This window comes from Diospyros lotus, chromosome 3 (genome assembly GCF_014633365.1).
Source record: "Diospyros lotus cultivar Yz01 chromosome 3, ASM1463336v1, whole genome shotgun sequence".
NCBI classification, from domain to species: domain Eukaryota; kingdom Viridiplantae; phylum Streptophyta; class Magnoliopsida; order Ericales; family Ebenaceae; genus Diospyros; species Diospyros lotus.
This window is the reverse complement of record NC_068340.1, coordinates 22,554,570-22,574,135: the sequence shown is the minus strand read 5'-3', so window position 1 is coordinate 22,574,135 and position 19,566 is coordinate 22,554,570. Positions and strand designations below refer to the sequence as shown.

Here is a 19,566-nt window from a genome sequence, read left to right as displayed (position 1 = left end):
TGATCCACATCAAACTTATAAACCATCAAATTAAACCCTAATTTCAAAATTGAAACCCTAATTAGAAACCCCAAATCTAAAACAATGAAGAAGAGGAACCGCAAGAGAAAGAAATCACAAAAAGAAGAAACAATCAGCAAAGGTGAGGTGAGATTGTGGTACAAACAACAGTAATGACTGGAGGCGAATGATAATGGTCGTTCGATGGTAGATCTGAGTTGTCAATCACGATGCTCAACCGTTCGACAATTGAAAGACCGAGGGCAATCAATGGTGGTGATGGTTGTGGCAAGCCTTGAAGAAAAGGGAAGAGAGAAGGAAAAGAAGAGAGAAAGAAGAGAAAAAGTCAAACATGGATGTAAGGAGGATGGAGTGCATTTTTTGCATTTTAAACTCAAAGAGAGTGTTTTGATTAAAAATAGTCAAACATAATTTTGGCGTTTTGAGTTTTGTATATAAATTTTTTATATTTCAACAAATATATTTTTAAAAATAAATAAATAAACACGTTTTTAGTATCTTAAATAATTAAAAATTAAAAATAAATAAAAAATAGAGAACAGGAGCTAAGTATTTGATGAGACAATTCCTCAATTTAGGAAACTAAATATGTGATATGTCAATACTTTTACATAATCTATCTTTGCAGGCTATTTCCAAGATGAGATAAATCTTATTTTCAACACTTGGATCAAATTCATTGTGAGGAATAAGATCACCAGTAAGAACAAGGAGAGACCCCCCCCCCAAAGGGATTATTATGTCACAAAAGCACGAAGTTACCGAAGTAAACATTGATAAACAGTGGGTTCTAAGTAGGAAGCAAAGAGGCAATAGAAAGAGAATTAGCAGACTTTGGGCAGTTCAATCAACTCCAATTTTGTTTGGGGTTTTAAATTTCTTTTAACAGTAAAAAGGTTTAAGTAAAAAAAAAAAAAAGAGGAAACAAAATGTATGTATACCTTCCTTTCCTTAAAGCATTCAATTTACAAGTTCATTTTCCATCATCTCTACTTTTCCTTCACAAATCACGGTGCCAAACACAGCATAAGGGCAGATTTCTAGATTTGGGGTTGGTTATTCCTAAAACCATTGCGGAATCAGAAGATTCTCTTAGAACTCATTCCTTTTTATCTTTACCCCTATGATTGCCACGCAATCTCTCTCTTCCTCCTCTTCCAAACATATTACTGGAATATCAACTGCAAAATCAAGAACTCAAAAAGTGAATATTCAAATTACTAATGGCAGAAAAAGCCCTTGAAGCAGTGGCACTGGCTGGCCTTGACAGTGCTTTCATCAAGAACCCAGCCAATAGCACCATTGAAATATAATTTTTCATGATCCCCATTTGCCATTTTACCTCCAAAAACTTCATGAACCATGCTACTATAAGCCATCAAGGGGGGGTAATAGATTACTCTTATCATATCATACGCCAAGGCTACGGTGACATTACAGCGTCTGCCAAGTTTTAAACATTGGAAAATCATTGGATAACATGTTAGCACCAAGGGATATATTAATATTTCTGCTGGAGGTGGAAGGGCTCAAGAGATGAATTCTAGTCATGACTGCTACCAAAAACAAATTTCCTTATACTTCCATAATTATGGACTGCAACCCGGTGACCAAGGAAAGACGTGACCGGGGTAAGAGAGCTTATGAACAATTTCTGATTCAAAAAGAATTGGCTACGACCAACCAAGAAATGCGCGAGTACTGAAAGCCCAAGTACTTTTAACTGGAACTATAGTATCAATTAAGCCTGTTTGCCAACCTTGAATTTCTCCTAGCAATGACCTCAGCCGCCCATCTCTTCCCTATTTCAGTTTGAAATTTCCCTGCACAACATGGGAAAACAGCATGAATTAAGTAGGAGGTAAATATGCTAGCTCAGAACACATCAGCAGTTTTTGGTTATTCACTGGTTGTACAAGAAAAAGAAATAGAAAAATAATAAGTTTACCGGCTGTCGAGAGGTAGAACTCATCCAGCACTTTCTCGTGCTCTGTTATCTCATCACAACATAAAACAAAGGCAATTAGACAATCTACAAGTGTAAATTCTGATAGTCAACAGAAAAAACGTAACATCCACTAACCAGCAACTTTTGCTCAGAAGAATGGTGTTAATAAAGTAATAGAAAATACCGCTGTGGCAGTTTTTAAACTAAAGAAGCCGCCTTGGTTTCAGCTTTATAGCAACAACCCCTAAGGCAGTTTCTCTGTAAAAGAAACCAAGTTTCAGCCAAGGCAATTTTTCCTTTAATAGGAAAAGCAGTTTCTCCTTTAAAAAAAAAAAACTGCTTTTGTGGTTTGCCCTTTCATGGGAATTTTCCCATGAAAACGAGAATGAGAAACTGCTTCTGGCAGTTTACCATTTAATGAGAAACCACTGAAAGCGATATTCCATTAAAAGGAAAAACCAATTTTGCAGTTCCTCCTTTGAAGAAACTTGTTGGTTTCTAAGTATTGCAACCATGATTCTTGGAGAGATAGTAGAGGTAATGTAACAGGGAGTTTTAGTGTGAGAATTAATTATGTGAGGATTTTAGTTTGTGAAATTTTTTTGTAAATGGTTTCAAATTTAGAAAAAAAAAAAAAAAAAAACTCCCTATGGTAGTTCATTTTTTGCAACATCCACTCCATTATAGTTTTTGGCATAAATATTGTCAATTAAAACTCGGGTTAGATTAACCAGACCAGTGGTTCTTCTTCTTCTTTTGGCCTAGCTTTAACCCAAGCATAGTTCTGAAAGGCGCGAGGCACAAAAGGTCCTAGAGCCTGAGGCGCGAGGCGCACCTTTTAAGAAAAAAACTCAAAATCTTGTAAAATCATAAACAACTATCAAATTATCATTAATAACACATTCATATCATTCATGATTCATTATCTTCAAATTCTATAAACTAACAACATCAAAGTTAATTCATTCATCATGCAAATTCTAAACTAGAAACATCATCAAAGTTCAAACTTAAAGTCTCAAACTCAAACAAGTACCAATTATAATGCAAAGTTCTGAACAAACACATAAACACTACAAGTCCACAATCAATATAAAGAAGTTTTTTAATCAATCATCATCAAGGAGATCATCAACATCAAGGTTAATATCTTCATCATCCCCTTCAATCACCCCTTCATCTTCTTCTTCATCTCTCAAGTCTTCATCATCTTCGGTCCCTGCCTCACTTTCCTCCTCCTCTTCAATCTCTTAAGTTACTCGCCGCTTTGAAGTCGAAGCCGAAGTTGATCCCGATTGTGATCGAGTTTGTTTAGTTCTAAATTGATAATTAGGCTCTCCAACTCCTGCAGCCGCAACAACATTACTCCATGTCAACCCATCCCCAACGTCATCTGGAAAAACAGTTTCATCATCTTTATCATTCTCCTCATCAAGTTTTCCAATCAACCATTCATTGCTTTCATCAATGTGGGTCAATATGATAGGGTCAACGGTATCACGCATTTGATACCGACGCCTCAATGCTCTATTATATTTCACAAACACCAAGTCGTTTAAACGAAATTGATCAAGCATGTTTCTCCGTTTAGTATGAAGCTGCAACAATTTATGCAAAAACATACTAAGAATAAGCTACATGAAATAAACCAACTACTAATAAAAATTGTAAGCGTTATATGTACAATGCACTTACATTTTCAAACACACTCCAATTACGTTCACACCCAGATGAACTACAAGTCAAGCTAAGAATTTTAATTGCAAATTTTTGCAACGTGAGTGTTAACATTCCATATGAAGCCCACCATTCAGCTGTCCAATAAAATTCATGGGTTAGTTATTATCTATTATCTAGAATGATTATATATATAATGTAATATATATATATGTGTGTACCTAGTGATTTCTCAGCTCTCTTTCTAATGGTCATATAATTTCCAAAGAACCCATCTGCATTATTATACATCGAAAGCTCAGCATCAATTTGGTCTTGAACCTTTACATCTGGATTTAACTTTCTAATGCATTTATATAAGCCAATCATGATCTTTGGATCTATACGTTCAGCCTTGTAGAAATATTCTGGGTTCAAGTACCAACTAGCTGCGTGCAAGGGGCGATGAAGCTGAACATCCCATCGATCAATGATTTGAAAAATGGGTGCATACTTCTTTTCACCCCCCCATTAAAAGAGTTAGCAATCGCTTCTTTGGCCCTATCCATGGCCTCATATATGTATCCCATAGCAGGCTTCTTCTCACCATCCACTAAGCGCAATACACGCACCAATGGACCAGCCACCTTTAAAGCATATATAACATTGTTCCAAAATGAAGGCATCAAAATCACTTCTACAACCTTTTTAACCCCCGCTTCTTTTACCCACTTGCTTGTCATCCACTCCTCGAAGGTAAACATTCTTCTAAGGTTGCTTTTTAGACTATGCATCCTGCCCAAAGTGATAAAGGCAGTTGCAAACCGTGTTTTTGCAGGCCTCAACAACTCTTTCTTATCAGTAAACCTTCTAAGCATGTTTACTAGACCCGAACGAGTATAGATATAGCTATTCACCATAAAAGCTCTCTCAAATGTCTTCTTCATATTAGGCAACTTGAAAATATCTTCCAACATTAAATCCAAGCAGTGCGCTGCACATGGTGTCCAAAACAACGTAAGATATTTTGCCTCTAAAAATCTTCCTGTTATTATTTGGAGTGAAATTAACAAGATATTAGTAAATAATAAATATCTAATGAATATTCAAATTGTTCTATTTATAAACATAATACAAATTACAAAAATGAATTTCATACCTGCTAAAACATTGTTTGAAGCACTATCGGTGACCACTTGCACCAATTTCTTACTCCAATCTTTTCCACACATTTACTTAATAATTGAAACATCTTTTCCCCAGTCTTTGAATAGCTAGAACCATCAACAGACTCCAAAAATATGCTTCCTTTAGGAGAATTGACTAAAAAGTTAATCAATGTCATTTCCCTCTTGTCTTTCCAGTCATCTGACAAAATGGAACATCCATATTTGGCCCACACCTCTTCATGATCTTTCATCATTTCACGAGTGGCTTCCACCTCTTGTTTGAGAAGGGGAACCCTGACTTCATGGTAACTAGGCGGCTTCACACCCGAACCATATTGACCAACTGCTTCTATAAATACTTTAAAACTATCATATGTCACTGCATTGAATGGAATGCCTGCATCATACATCCATCGTGCAAAGCTTCTACAAACTTGAGCTCTTAACTCTTTTTATGCAAAATCATGCTCACCCAACCTTGTTTGCTTTCCTTTACCCTTACTTTTCAACACATTAACTTCTGGGTCTTTAAGAAAAACATCAAGTGGACCCTTTTGTGTTGGCCCTTTAACACTACCAGTACCGCTTCCACTTCCGACAGATACATTGGGTCTTTTTCTACTTTGAGGCAGCGGCTCATCATCATCATCGTCATCATCATACCCTTCACCAAATTGAAGATCATCATCTAACGATGCTATATTTCGCTCATCCCTGTTATTTTTCTTCTTTTGCATGTACTCTCCAATCTTTTCTTTTACTAATGGAGACATTTTGGACAAGCTTTAGTATTCCTAAAACCGCCCACAAGATGTTTCGCCCGAAATATATCACATTTTGTTACTTTACGACAAAATTTACATGTGGTGGTATTTCTATCATTAGGATCAGCTTCAAAATAATTTCATGCCGGGTCCGTTTTGGAAGTGGTTGACGACATTTATTGGGTTGTTGCAACATAGTTCCAACTTCCACAAAATTCTCCTAATGATAGAAATAAACTATAAAGACTTAAACAGAGATCAGCAACCTAGCTGCCAGTAAGAGAAATTAGGCAAGAATGCAAGAAATAAACAAATAAAAAACAAGTAAAGAACTTACAAGATAAGAGAAGACCGTGGGCAGCCTTAACAGCTTGAACTTGAAGAGCAGATGAGAAGAGAGGCGAGGAAGAGAGGAGAAGACCGTGGGCAGAGGAGAATAGAGGAAGAGGGCGCGGCTGGAGAGGAAATTAACAAGATAGGAGGTGGGCGTGGCTGGATAGGAGAGGAAGAGAGGAGGCAAGCGCGGCTGGAGAGAAAGGAAGAGGAAGATCAAGCCGAACTGGCGAGGAGAGAAAGAAAGGAGGGGGTCGTCGCTGGAAAGGAAGAGAGGAGGGGGTCACGACTGAAGAGGAGAGGAAGAAGAAGATCGGGCCGAGCTGGAGAGGAAGAGAGGAGGGGGTCGCGGCTGGAGAGGAGAGGAAGAAGAAGATCGGGCGAGTTGGAGAGGAAGAGATGAGGGGGTCGCAGTTGGAGAGGAGAGGAAGAAGAAGATCGGGAGAGTTGGAGAGGAGAGGAAGAGAGGAGGCAGGCGCGGTTGGGGCTAGAGAGGAAGAAGAAGATCGGGTGAGTAGTGAGCTGGAGAGGAGAGGCTAGAGAGGAGGCAAGGGCGGTTGGATGCTAGAGTCGGGAGGAGTGAAGAGCGATTGGGCTGCAAGTTCTAATTAAAAGACCTAAGTTTCATTAATGCCCTAGCGCCTAGGTGCGCAAGGCGAGGGCCTCGCCTTGGCCCAGGCGAGGCGCCAAACTGGCGCCTTAAGGTGCCTTGAGCCTAGGTGCCTTGCACCTAGGCGCGCCTTTGATAACTATGAACCCAAGTAGGTTTTGTTGAGCCAATTTACTCCATTTAACCTCTAATTAAGTTTTGATGATTAACAAAAACGATATTTTAAATAATATATAAATATAAATTGTAACCCCTAATTATTTTTTATTAAATTATAAAATATTTTTCCATAATATATTTGTTATCAAAAGTGTTGTTCTCCATTGAAATTATTTTTCTAGTAAATATAAAATTTATGAAGTTAGATTTTTCAAAACCTGGACCAAGAGTCAACTCCCAATTTTGGAAAGTCCACTGTGGCAACACCAGAGTTAACCTAGTCGACAGCATGTTATGCAGAGTCAATCTGGCCGAGAGCTATTCTTGGACAGTGGACTCCAATTCAAATGACAGTCGACTCCTACTTTAGGACAATCAAGTGCCCGAGCCTGAGCCCAACAGTCAAATTTTTTAACGTTAGGCAAGTCATCCAGCCATGCCTTTATATGTGTGGTGCTCGAATTGAAGAAGAACTGTTGCTTTCCTAAATATCTTAAGCAACTTCTAGCTCTCTCAAAGTTCTCAAAGCTTCATTAATTATCCAACAAAGAGCCTCAAGGCAAGTGAAGAAAAGCTTCTCAAGTCTACTCCAAATTTATCCATCACTAAGGTTATTGTTTTTTTAAGTATTTCATTCAGTGTTCTAAAACGTGCTAGGCACTAATCGAGCGTCAGACTAGAGCCTAGTGCCTAGGCAGGGCCTAAGCAGACTGCTATTTTTTTTTTTAATGTAATTTCATGTTATTTTTAGATAAATCAAAGTTAAAAAGACAAATAAAACTTATATATATATATATAAATAGATATGTTATATAAACAAAAACTTATATATATAAATTGGGTGATCACTAGGACGAAGGAAGAGCAGCGAGAGAGACGATTGGCGACGGCGACCAAGGGAAATCGAGGCCAAGGGAGACAATTGGAGCGATGGCAAAGGGAAATCAAGAAATCAAGGGCCAAGAAAGACGACTGGTGGCGACAAGAGAGAGCTTTTGAAGAGGTGATTGGCGGTGGCAACGAGAGAGAGAGAGAGAGAGAGAGAGAAATTGGCCTAGGCATCGCCTGGGCCACCTAGGCGCCAGTCGCCGACTGGTTAATTGGATCAGCGTCTAGGGAGGCTGATTAGCCTATATTTGCGGCGGCTAGGGGTCCGCCTAATGCCTTGCCAGCACCTAGGCCGATTTTTAGAACATTGATTTCATTGCCTTATATTATTGGTTTGATTTGTAGATTTATTGATGTCCAAGTGTGGACAAGTGTTGTATCTATTTAAACTTGCTGTGGATTGTGTTGATTGCCTAGAACCCTTAAAACCTAGGTGTGTGTATCTGGTTTCCAATGTGAGCTAATGTGGAAACCTTGGTGTAGTTCTTGGATTTAGTGGAACTCCAAGGGTGGTTAGACCTTGGAAGAGCAAAATAGGTGTGTGGGATACACCGAACCACTATATATTGTGCATTGTCTATTGTTTGTTTTGTGTGGATATGGTAGGATAAAAGCAAAACTATGTCATTTAAACCACATTGCACTAACGTTGCCTGTGTTAAAAACTAATGGAGGGGTGTCCAAGCAAAATAGGTAAACCAAGTAGACCTCAGGAATAAAAATAAATCACGAGGAGTCTTCATACAAATGGCTCAAAAAATAGGGGTCTTGGGGGCAATTTACCCATTTTCAAAAGATGAACTTCATAATTTTGATTTTTTGGCATGGTGATGTCAAAATCAATGCATGTAACTAGGTTGGTTGCATGGCTTGTGATATACTAATCTCTCATATCCATAGTACCATTGGACTTTTTTTTTTTTTTGGGGGGGGGGGGGGGAAGTATTTTAGAACTTCAAAGGTCAAAGTTGATGAACAAAGTACTGGAGGTGTCCATGTGTTTCAAAGATTGGTTGGATGCAGAACACAACAATGAATACATTGATCAAGCAGATGAATCATGTACTTCATAGAGCAAAAATACTAGGTCCACAACCATGGGATACACAGACCCACGAGAAGAGGCATGTACATAGCAAGTGTGAGAATCTAGTCTACAATTCTATAATTCAGGCTTCAAATTATATAAAAAAGGGCCTAGCAGGTGACCTGCAAACTGGCCCTTGGGCTGTGCTGGGCTGAGCCCCCCCAAGGGGTCAACAAAGCTTGGCTTGGCCCACACATTGCAGGGGGGCAGTTGGAGGTGTGGATCTAATTCAATTTATGACACCTATGCAGAACTAGTATGGGGGTCTAGCAAAGAAAATATTTGGGATGAGAATCACAAGAAACAGACAAGAAGGAACACTAAAGTTATCTCAAGAAAAGTACATAGAGAAGGTGTTGAGCAGGTTCAGTCTTCAAGATACAAAGATCAGAAGCACTCCCTTAGGAAGTCACTTCAATCTCTCTAAGCAGTCATCAAAGACAGATGAGTAGTGGGAATACATGTCCAGAGTACCATATGCATTGGAAGCTTAATGTACGTGTTGGATCTCGTGAGGATTATCAAAAGAAGATTGGAAGATTTGCTGCTTATTATTTTAGAAGTCTCTATAACCGGATTAGGATACCTTCCTAATCCGGTCTTAGGAAAGTTTCCTAAATATTGTACATATGTATCTTTCCTTTCCTAGGTACTATTTGTTTCCTTTGTTGTATGATTTCTCCTCTATAAGAGGACTGCCGTGTACATATGTTCATTAATCAAGAAAGTATTCAGTTTTCACAGTATGCTATGGTGTGTACCAGGCCCGACATAGCACATACAGGGAGAGTTGTAAGCAGATACATGTCAACCCAAGAAGGGAGCATTGGGAAGCTATAAAGTGGCTCTTACAATATCTGAAAGGCACTTCAGGTATGGCACTTTTTTTCAAGAAGAGCAGGTGTTACCTTACAAGGATTTTTTGATGCAGATTTGGCTGGTGATTTGGATAGTTGGAAAAGTACTACTAGCTATGTCTTTACCTTGGGTGGTACTGCTATTAGTTGGATGTCTTGACTTCAGAAAAGTGTTGCCCTCTCAACCACCAAAGCAAAAATATATGGCAATCTTAGAAGCTAGCAAAGAGATGATTTGGTTGAAGAATTTTCTAAAAGAATTGCACAAGAAACAGGACAACAGTGCACTTTTCGGTGACAGTCAAAGTGCTATTCATCTTGCCAAAAATTCAGCATTTCATGCAAGAACAAAGCATATTCAACTGAGATATCATCATATTTGTGGGCGGATAGATGATGGGATATTGTCATTGAAGAAGATTCTCGGATCAAAGAACCTAGTAGACATGTTGACCAAGGTTGTTGCCACTGATAAGCTGAGCCTATGCATTACCTCAATTGTGCTCCATGGTTAGTGATGAGGAGGTGCCACACTAGGAGCATTTGAGTTACAAGGAAGAAGCAAAGTTACAAGAGCTTGCTGCTGTTTAAAGATCAATCTCCAAGTGAGAGATTGTTGGAGATGTGGAGCCTGATTCAGCTTGTGACACCTAGTGCAGCCATGGACGTAAACATTCTTTGTCGAATCACGTAAATTTTGTCTTTGGGGTGTGTGCAATTTTGTTCCAGTTTTTTCCCTGCTTGATTCATTCCCTAACAGGGGCTCATTTGACGCCTCTAGCAAAGAGTGCAAGAGAATTTGAGCTAATTTGTTCTACTAGGGGAATAACCCACATGTTGTAGCAATCAACAGCATTATCTTAGTGAACTATTTTGTTAGCTAAAATTAGTAACATCGCACAAACATGTGGGAAACAGTCAAAGGTTGAAAATATCAGGAAAATTAAATTGAAGTCTTCATAAATGTTTATCCAAGATTAATAATTAATTAAGTGAATATTTTCTGAGATCTATGCATTTTCTTACTTAAATTTAATAAAAAGCAATTTGGAAGCAGATTCAACAAGCATTAGATTCAAATAAAATATATTTAATTATATGAAGCAAAATTAATATAGTTTTAAATATGTATGATGTTCTAACCAAACGATATCAAAATTACATAGATCACATTAGCTGCCATATCAATTATGAAGGCATGCTGAAGTGTCCAAATGTGTGGGAGGTCCTTATTGCACACATCATATTGCTGTGCTGACAGCACCAGGCAACAAGATGGTCAAAAGCAGCACACATGTGCTAAACTGCTCACATAAGCCTCAAAACAATTTCTACAGTTCAGTGGCCAATTTAAATCCAAGCAGTTGGTGATAGGATGCTTGCAAAGGCCTTGTGCACGGACTTAGTGCAGAAAGACCTTGCCAGAATAAATTAATGGGAAGGACTATGAATATTGAGCGGGTACACAATTTGACACATGTAATGGGGCTTCAGAATTTATCCAGTTCCACAAATTTAGAAACAGTTTATGAAGACATTCTTGGTACTCCATTGTAATAAAAACAGTTGAAAGGGAAAAAACAAAGAGAAACTTTAGCTGGGAAAGTCATATTCAAAGAATACTTACAAAAAAATCAAATTCAAATAAATCAACTATCCCCAATGAGCAACTTAATAATTATGACAGATATTTCTATAGAAAAATTAAGTGAGAACAGAGCTGATGAAACAAGAAATGCATTATTACTCAAACCACAACAACAAAACAATTACACATCAAGTCACATATCATTACTACATTACTGTTGAGAATATTATAATTATCTTTTAACATGTTATGAGGTCTTAGTATTTCTATTACAGTTTGTATTGATCTTTATCCACTCCTCAATATTGATTTTATTTTGGAGATTGACCTAAAAAAAGTTCCTATCTCTAGTCAAATATCATTAAACCAAATGAATTAAAATATTGGATGACGTTTAAATAATAAAGTGCTTAATTATTATGATAGGAACCATGAAAAAGAACATATTTGAACACAGATATCACAGGAACTACTTCTATACTAGTCCATTTACACAATCATATCCCAGACCAAAAACATACCCACTTCATATTCCAGTGCTTGCAGAATCATTTCGACCTGGAGAAGTATGAAAATAGGTTAGACAGCTTGTGGTACCTTCATCAAGAGAGAAGAGAGCTTACAAATTTTGTAACCTGTAGACATAAAACCATCCTATACTGACAAGGCACATGTAAACAGAAGTATATTACGGGTAATGAGGCTATACTAGCTTAAATAAAAAGGCTATAATGTCTGATAGTTAAGTTAATACATAAATAAAATGTGAGTTTATGGGACAATTGAAAGAATTGTCAGAAAAATCCAGAATAAATATTAAAAATAGTATTCCTAAAAATTATGAATTTAACGCAAACCGTTTGAGGTGGAAATTACCAAAAATATGAATACTTGGATATTTATAGAAATTAGGGAAAATGCCCAAAAATATGGAAAATGAGGTTTAAAATTTGGAAAAATGCTAGAAAATTCCCCCCCCCCCCCCCCAAAAAAAAAAAAGAGAGAGAGAGAGAATAAAAATCACTTCAGACCTACTCAATTTTCCACATTCATGATTTTTATTCAACTTACAATCCACATACTCAATTCTCAACCGACTCAATTTTTTACCTTTAGATTCTACAGTGTTCCTCCATAATTCAAGTTTATCATTCACATTTTTTGTTTTTTTTTTTATTTATCAAGACAATATCATCTGTAAATAACATACACCAATGCACTTCTCCCTAGATGTGTTTTGTGAGTTCATCCATAACAAGAGCAAAGAGGTAAGGGCTTAATGCACATCTGGGATATAATCCTATTGTAATTAAAAAGGCCTCAATATCTCAACAAGTCCTAAAACATGTTCCTATTTAATAATACATGTCCTTAATAACTTGTATATAAGCAATTTGAACTCTTTTTTTCTCCAACCCTTTCCACAAGACTTCTCTAGGTACTCTGTCATAGGAATACAGAAAACTCCTTATAGAGCACATCAATCGTCACAGCAGGAACTTATTTTCAACAAGATTTTTTCCAAAAAAAAAAAAAATGCTTGAAGCTAGAAACATAATACCTCCATAGACTTTCATTTAATCTTAGCAAAAAAAGCAACAAAGGGGTTAAATCCAACAGAGACTCGATTGGGATTTCAGTGCATAATCAGATGTAATATGTGCATAAAATCATTACAAAAATTAGAGAGAATAATATGAGGTATTATTTAATGAATGTCCAGAAATATAAAGCCTAATTTAATATACAAAAATATTCGTAATATGAAATGGAGTAAGCATTTACATACTTTGTCAAAATCTTTCACAATATTAGCCTCGATGGAGGAATTATTTTCATACTCTTCCCATAGTTCTTTAATTTCTTCAGCTGAGAAAAAGAAGGAAAAAAGTTGTTAAACTATAATCACATTAATGCAAGAAATAGAATTATTCAGACACTCCAAGAACAAAGGTAGAATGTACCCCTCGGCCCTCCACCTAGAACTTTGCACATTTCATTTAAAGCTGTCTTCTCCCGTCTGCTCTTTTCTTCTTTGGGAATACCGTCTGACGGTGTTATATCTCCAACAAGTGCTACAAAAATTCAACATCGTTCTTGAACTTTAAACTCCAATCAAGATAAAATTTAAGCACTTGTTTTTCAGAATAACATAGTGCAAGCCCTCAACAACTCGAAAGATACATAAAAGCTGAACTAGATAATGATATGAACCAATATGCAGCAAAATATTCAATAAACCAAATAATCTTAAGTGTTTCATTTAAATTTTTGTGCAGAGGATTGAAAGAAAAAGTGAAAGATAATCAAGCACATATCAGGAGTTTTCTTATCACACTTGCCAGATTTATAGTAAAAATATATAGAAATAAAATGAATGAGAAAAAGAAATTACAAGCACTGCTTGGCAGGTTGTTATGGTATTCACTCTTAAGACAGAAGAAGCATCAAATTTTTTAAGTTTAACAAGAATTTATATCCTTCCACTCAAAACAGTTCAAACAATTCATTAGTTCCAAAATATCCAGCAGCTTAACACTACTACAAGATACACTAGGATCATCCCAACTGAAACTTTTGTGTAAAACGATGCAGAACCTAAATCCATTAAAATTTTAACACATGATATGAAACTAATGCTATTGTATATTTAACATGTAATATGCTATGGTACAACTGTCAGAAACTTGAGCTTAATTCACCAGTTTAAAAATGGCACTTGGATATTATATTCAAATTTAATGAAGTAATAAGATATAACAAGTAATTTAATGAATTTTGCCTTGCATAACAAACTTCAACTAATGATTTCTTGAGCATCAAGTAGTAGATTCAAAGATATACCTTCTGCAATGTCATGCACAATTGCTATCTTGATACACCTGTTCAAAGTAGAAAAGAAACCAAAAGTTTCTGTCGGTGTAACTTGAAAAGCACTTGAATTACCAAAAAAAAAAAAAAAATTACAAATATCATATAAGGCAAAAGAAATTAGTGAACGATTTATTTGTTTATTTTTCTTTTCGACGAGTATTATAGAGAAGAATCGCAATAAGAGGCTGAACCATGTAAAAGCAAAAGCAAAGCAACAAAAAGCCAAGATATATCCCCAGGAATGTATAAATCATCAAAAAACTGCACAAAAATAAAGGATAAACAAGGTATCTTTTTTCAATCACAAAAATAGAAACATGAGAATGGCTCTGCTCAAACAAACAAAAAGAAACAAATAATATAGAAAGCTCAACACCTTTGAAAGCCCGCCTATTCCTCTAATGCTGTAAGCACACACATGCAGAAAATGGAATCACTAGCCAAGTGTGTCCTGTCCTCTTGCTAGAACATGAGGTAAGCATAAAACAAAGAATTAAAGCGGCATCACTGCTCAAGAACAAAATATAGAAAAGCAGGTTTTGTAATCCATCACATTGAAAATGCAAGTGATTCAGATGCAGTAATCTCCTTCCACACACAACATAATCTATCACAATGTGCCCTCTGCTATGCTCATTACCACAAGTAGGACCCAACCTTCTTTGCAATATATCTTTACCTAAAACACTAGTTACAATATATCTTCTCCTACACAAGTTATCACAAGCTATAATAGAACTGAGCTAAGAAGCACCAATACAGATAAGATATGGGAACATATAGAGACATGGACATGGGGTACAATGAATTGAAAAAGAATTAGGATAAAAATATAGCAGGGATATGAGACAAAAGATAATAGTTGACATATTTGCTCAGTCATATTTATGAACGTAATAACCAACATACTTGAAATATTGAAAGATCATTCCAATATGAAGAAATAATTCATTTTATATCATGATAGCATACAAAACCATTAAAAAAACACAAATTCAACATGAAGATACTGTTAAATCCATAATAATGATAACAAGATAATTGTTTAACATACAAGAATGAGTCTATTAGAGTTACTTTGTCAAAGTTGAAATTAAGCTTAATAGTGTATTTTGATCTTTAGCAAAAAATTATTCTATTTATTGATCTACCCCCCCAAAAGGTTCTAAAAGCTCAACCAAAAGCTCCTTCATGTCCTTAGGCTAAAAGTTGTGTGTTCAATTCAAGGACATAGGTGTTCAACACATGTCCTAGACATGTCCAACGACGAAAGTGACAAAAAAAAAAAAAAATGCAACAAATGCCATTTGGCATGTCTGACATCCATGTCTAATAGCGCTGGACATGGGGTATGGCACCCAAAATGAAGTGTCCGCTTCACAAGACATAAGAGGAACAGTAGAAGACCACTCAAAGAGTTGCGCTCCACATCTGCATTATCCAACCTGCAATATAATAAAACCTGGAAACACATCCCAAACCTACATAACCCCCCCCCCCCCTCCCAACACAAAAGACTAGCCAACAAACTACCACATACATAAAAGTGCGTTGATGAAAAGCTGAAGTTTCTTAATCCCCAACCCACCCCAGAAAAGGGAAAACAGGCTGTAGCCCAGCCCACTAGATGATACTCAACTCATCTTCAGTGGCCTTCCCAGAAAATCTCTTTGGAGGTGCTCATGCCTAATAGCCACTAGCTAGAGCTCTTTGATAAGAGCACTGTTAACAAGATGTGAGCCAGTGACCCTTAGAGAGTATTATTTGCTCTTCCAATAGGACAACTTCTTGTCAAACCTCTCTACTACAACATTCCAAAGCACCTTGTTTTTGAAAGTGGATGGTTAGAATAACCCAAGTAGGAAGCAAGCCCCACTGAAGTAGCTAAAAACTCAATATTGACTACCACTCCTGAAATCATATTGCTTTTGGACAAAATCAACATAGCCCAGAATCAGAGCGCACAGAATAATGGCAGAGACACAGGAGGCAATGCAACTAGGCACTCCAGGAGTTCTAGGTCAGGCATGCCAGTCCAGATAATAGTAGGTTAGTCATACACCAATCATTTTTCTTTGCTATCAGCTATCAAGACATTTGTTACAAGATATATTTTTGGCTATTTAAAACAGTCTCATGTACTAACCCAAGAATCAAATAATGATATTTAGAACTTAACAAAGATTTTATATTGATCAGTTTACATACAACAAAACAGGTGCCTTGTCATTTGAGTTCCTTCTATCATCAATGTTAAAAAGGAAGGAGCTGCAATATGAAACAACACAAAGTAGGAGCAAACCCAGTCCCTCTCCATTTTGTTTATGTCTTGTTCTTTCCCTATCCTCTTTTATGGCAAGGAATATTGTTCTGGCGGAACCACTCACAAAATCTTCTTAGTGTATACTCTTTGTTCTTTTTATTTTTATATATTCTTACCCATTTCATTTGGACAAATGAGATAACAAGTTAACTGCCCCAACCAGGCCATCCCTTAATCTACTCCTCTGGAAGTATGGCAGGAGATACCTCAAGTTAGCAAATAGCAGTAGTAAGAAATTAACATTCCTAGAGACAGTTAAAGAACACATGATTCCAGTTCAATCGAATCTAAGATTATCGGAACACTTAAAACTTTCTTAATTTGATGGCTGATTAATGTATAAGTAACTAAATAAGAACTTTATGAAAAGAATAAAGACCACAACTCTTCATCAATTTAGCAAGATAACCTTTCCCTATTCACACCGGGAAGGTCAGCAGCAATCAAAGCCATCAATGCCATTTGATACATGTGATCAGCAATCGACTCAGGACCCTTTATCCCATGATTGATCCATCCCTTCCGCTTTGTGGTCTACAAAAGGATGGGAGGGGGTGGGGGGGATAGGAGATTAGATAATGCTATAAAAGAAACAATTGAATCTTCAGAACAATAACTGCTTCATAAGAAAATTATGGTGCTATTGGCCACTCAAGGTGAAAAAGAGAAATATGACTCAAAAGATAATGTGGAACGCTTATGAAGAAAATATTAATCCAAATAAGCAACTGAATTCAAATCCTCAATCACCCCATTCACAGTGTGTTTTTTCCCCCAACACATAATCAAATATGATTACATGGATGAAACATCTTCACTAGATAAAGTCTTATGCTTGTAACCATCAAATGCAAAATAAGGTATTGATTTCCTTGTACTTACATCTGGTCTTACATGCATAATATCCACCTTCCACACTATCATGACTGAAATTTCCAAGATATTCTAGTGTTGGTTCACACTTTCTTCATTAAGATTTTTGTCCAATAGAAGTCATAATATAAGTAGCTTTTTCTCTTTTCTTTTGCCTTTTTCTTTTTATATTTGGATCTCTCCAATTCACATGTCTCTAATTATCCAAAAGTGAGATAAGGTATTACAAATTTTATAAACAAATAAGAAGTGTAAGGAATTTTGAATTAGAATGTTTAATTTAGGACTTAGAGTTGATTTTGAAGTGGTTAAATTCATGGTACAAATTTTCAAAAATATCAGCTACAAGCAAACTTACAACAAAAAATATCCAACTCAACATACCATATATATGTCTTCACCACAACTTTTCACTGAATATCCAATTATGCTAATTCTTTTACTGATGAAAAAAGATTCAAAATCTCCAAATTGTGTTTCAAAATAATTTTCAACTTTCAAATTCAAATAATACAAGGGATGGGAGTGAAGTTGAAGATATTGCTACTCTGCTGAGCCATTCGGACAAATTTAGACCTGCTCACATCAACCCCCATTTGAGTGCCCTACTAGCCAATCAAATAGCTCAGACATCAAAAGTTGTTTTAAATTTTCTTGGGGTGTTCCAGTGGCAGGCTGTAAATGAATACAAACTTCTCTGTTTTGTTTAGAAAGGTGTTAAACAACAATAGCAACAACATATGAATTTATCAAGTCTTAATCTCACTATGCAGGCCAGCTACATAGTGACAAAAAGTTTTTTAAACAAATTTTTCCTTCATTTCATTTTCATCCACTCTCCTCACATGAGCATCTATTGACCTTCTCACATAACTAAATCATATTACTTATGCCTCTTACATCTTATCTTCAATAAGGGCCACTTCAACCTGATAATGAAAAACTTGATTTCTAACTCTATATTCTCTTATATGGCTTCACATCCACTATAATATCTTCATCTCCATTACACTCATATTTTGCACATGTTAGGTTTTTCCTACCCAACATTTTGTGCCATAAAAAAGAGCTGGTCATATATCTATCAGATAAATTTTTTGTTTTAGTTTTAGTGGGATATTTCTTTCGCATAAAACACTGGAGGTATGAAGTGAGTAACTTCCTCGATAATCCCCATACCTTTATGGACAATTAATCCAAGATATATAAACATGTGTTTCCAGGAATAATTTGATCTTGAAGTCTCAACATAACTCTACCCACCCTTTTATTTTTACTACAGTTACATTCCATGTGTTTGGATTTCAATCTGCTCAACTTGAAGCCTCTGAATTCTAAAGTGCCCCTCCACCTTTTCCTTTTGCACAAGTAGGTGCTGTTTTGAAACAATCTAGTGGTTTTGTTTCATACCATAACCGCAAGACTATGACGCTTCGTTCCACATATCTTGGAGAAACATACTCAAAGCAAAGGTGAAGTATAGCACTGCAATGGTCAAGGACTCAAAAAGCAAGTAGAATAAATTCCAGGACTCTAAATGACTGACCGAAATTATAACCTAGAGGGTCTTGACTGCCAAAAGCAGCCACGTGTTTACAAAAACTATCGTGTCCTCGAAAGGGATAAATCCTCCCCATTCATAAATAAAAATTATCAGGAAATCACTTTCAAGGAAATGATCGGGCACGCAAGATCGAAACAGCAGTCCGAATCAAGAAAAACCCACGAGATAAAACCAATTTGAGAAATTTAAACAAGACCTTAAGACGATGGCACAAAGTGAGGAAATCTATGGCCGACGAAGACGACGAAGCTCCCGTCCCGCCATCCGAAAGGGCGGCCGTCTTGGGGACTGATTCAGGCTCCAAACCGTCAACCCTAGGGACCGCCGAGAAGTTGCCGGAGTGCGAACCGGCGCTTTGGGCCCGAACACGGACGAGAGTCGGAGCGGAAGGGTCGGTGGGGATGGGAAGGTTCAGAGAGGGTCGGTGGGGGCGGTGGGGGAGAGAACGGTTCAGAGAGAGGGAACAGTGAGAGGAGGAAGAGAGGGAAGAGGGATTTGCTGCCATTGTTGTGGAGGGAACAGTGGGAGATCTATTTGATTTGGGAACACTTCCCGGCTTTTGAAGCCAATGGCAGACTGGCAGTGGGTTGCGTTTCTACCTTCTGGGCCGGGCAGGGCAGCGGGCAGCAACGGAAAGGCCTTTGCTTTTTCGCGACTTCTTCCGGATCTTACAAAGGCGGAGAGGAAACGGTAATACTGCTCTTTTTTTTTTTAATTCCCAAAATAATTGATAATTTGGTAAAAAAAAAATGTTACCGATTTATTATAAATATATTGGATAAATTATATTGCTAATAAACTTCTTAATAAATTAATTTTTATATTTTAATTTTTCCTCAAATTCTATTAATA

The 19,566-nt window shown here is 36.8% G+C and overlaps 1 protein-coding gene across 3 annotated transcripts; it reads right to left on the bottom strand.

Moving 5' to 3' along the window:
- Positions 1-941: 941 nt before the first annotated feature.
- Positions 942-19,331, bottom strand: LOC127797038 (uncharacterized). Of its 3 annotated transcripts, XM_052329513.1 has the most exons (8): positions 18,911-19,323; positions 16,687-16,811; positions 13,925-13,962; positions 13,045-13,155; positions 12,870-12,949; positions 11,602-11,638; positions 1,970-2,011; positions 942-1,844 (listed from the first exon to the last, which is right to left on the bottom strand). In XM_052329513.1, exons 1-8 carry the CDS (start codon positions 19,217-19,219, stop codon positions 1,759-1,761), a joined length of 828 nt encoding a protein of 275 aa, XP_052185473.1. In that variant the 5' UTR covers positions 19,220-19,323; the 3' UTR covers positions 942-1,758. The 3 variants fall into 3 exon arrangements, with proteins under 3 accessions (XP_052185473.1, XP_052185474.1, XP_052185472.1); XM_052329514.1 differs by lacking the exons at positions 942-1,844; positions 1,970-2,011 and adding an exon at positions 2,028-2,227 and having other exon boundaries at positions 18,911-19,328; XM_052329512.1 differs by lacking the exons at positions 942-1,844; positions 1,970-2,011 and adding an exon at positions 2,820-3,362 and having other exon boundaries at positions 18,911-19,331.
- Between the last annotated feature and the right edge of the window lie 235 nt (positions 19,332-19,566).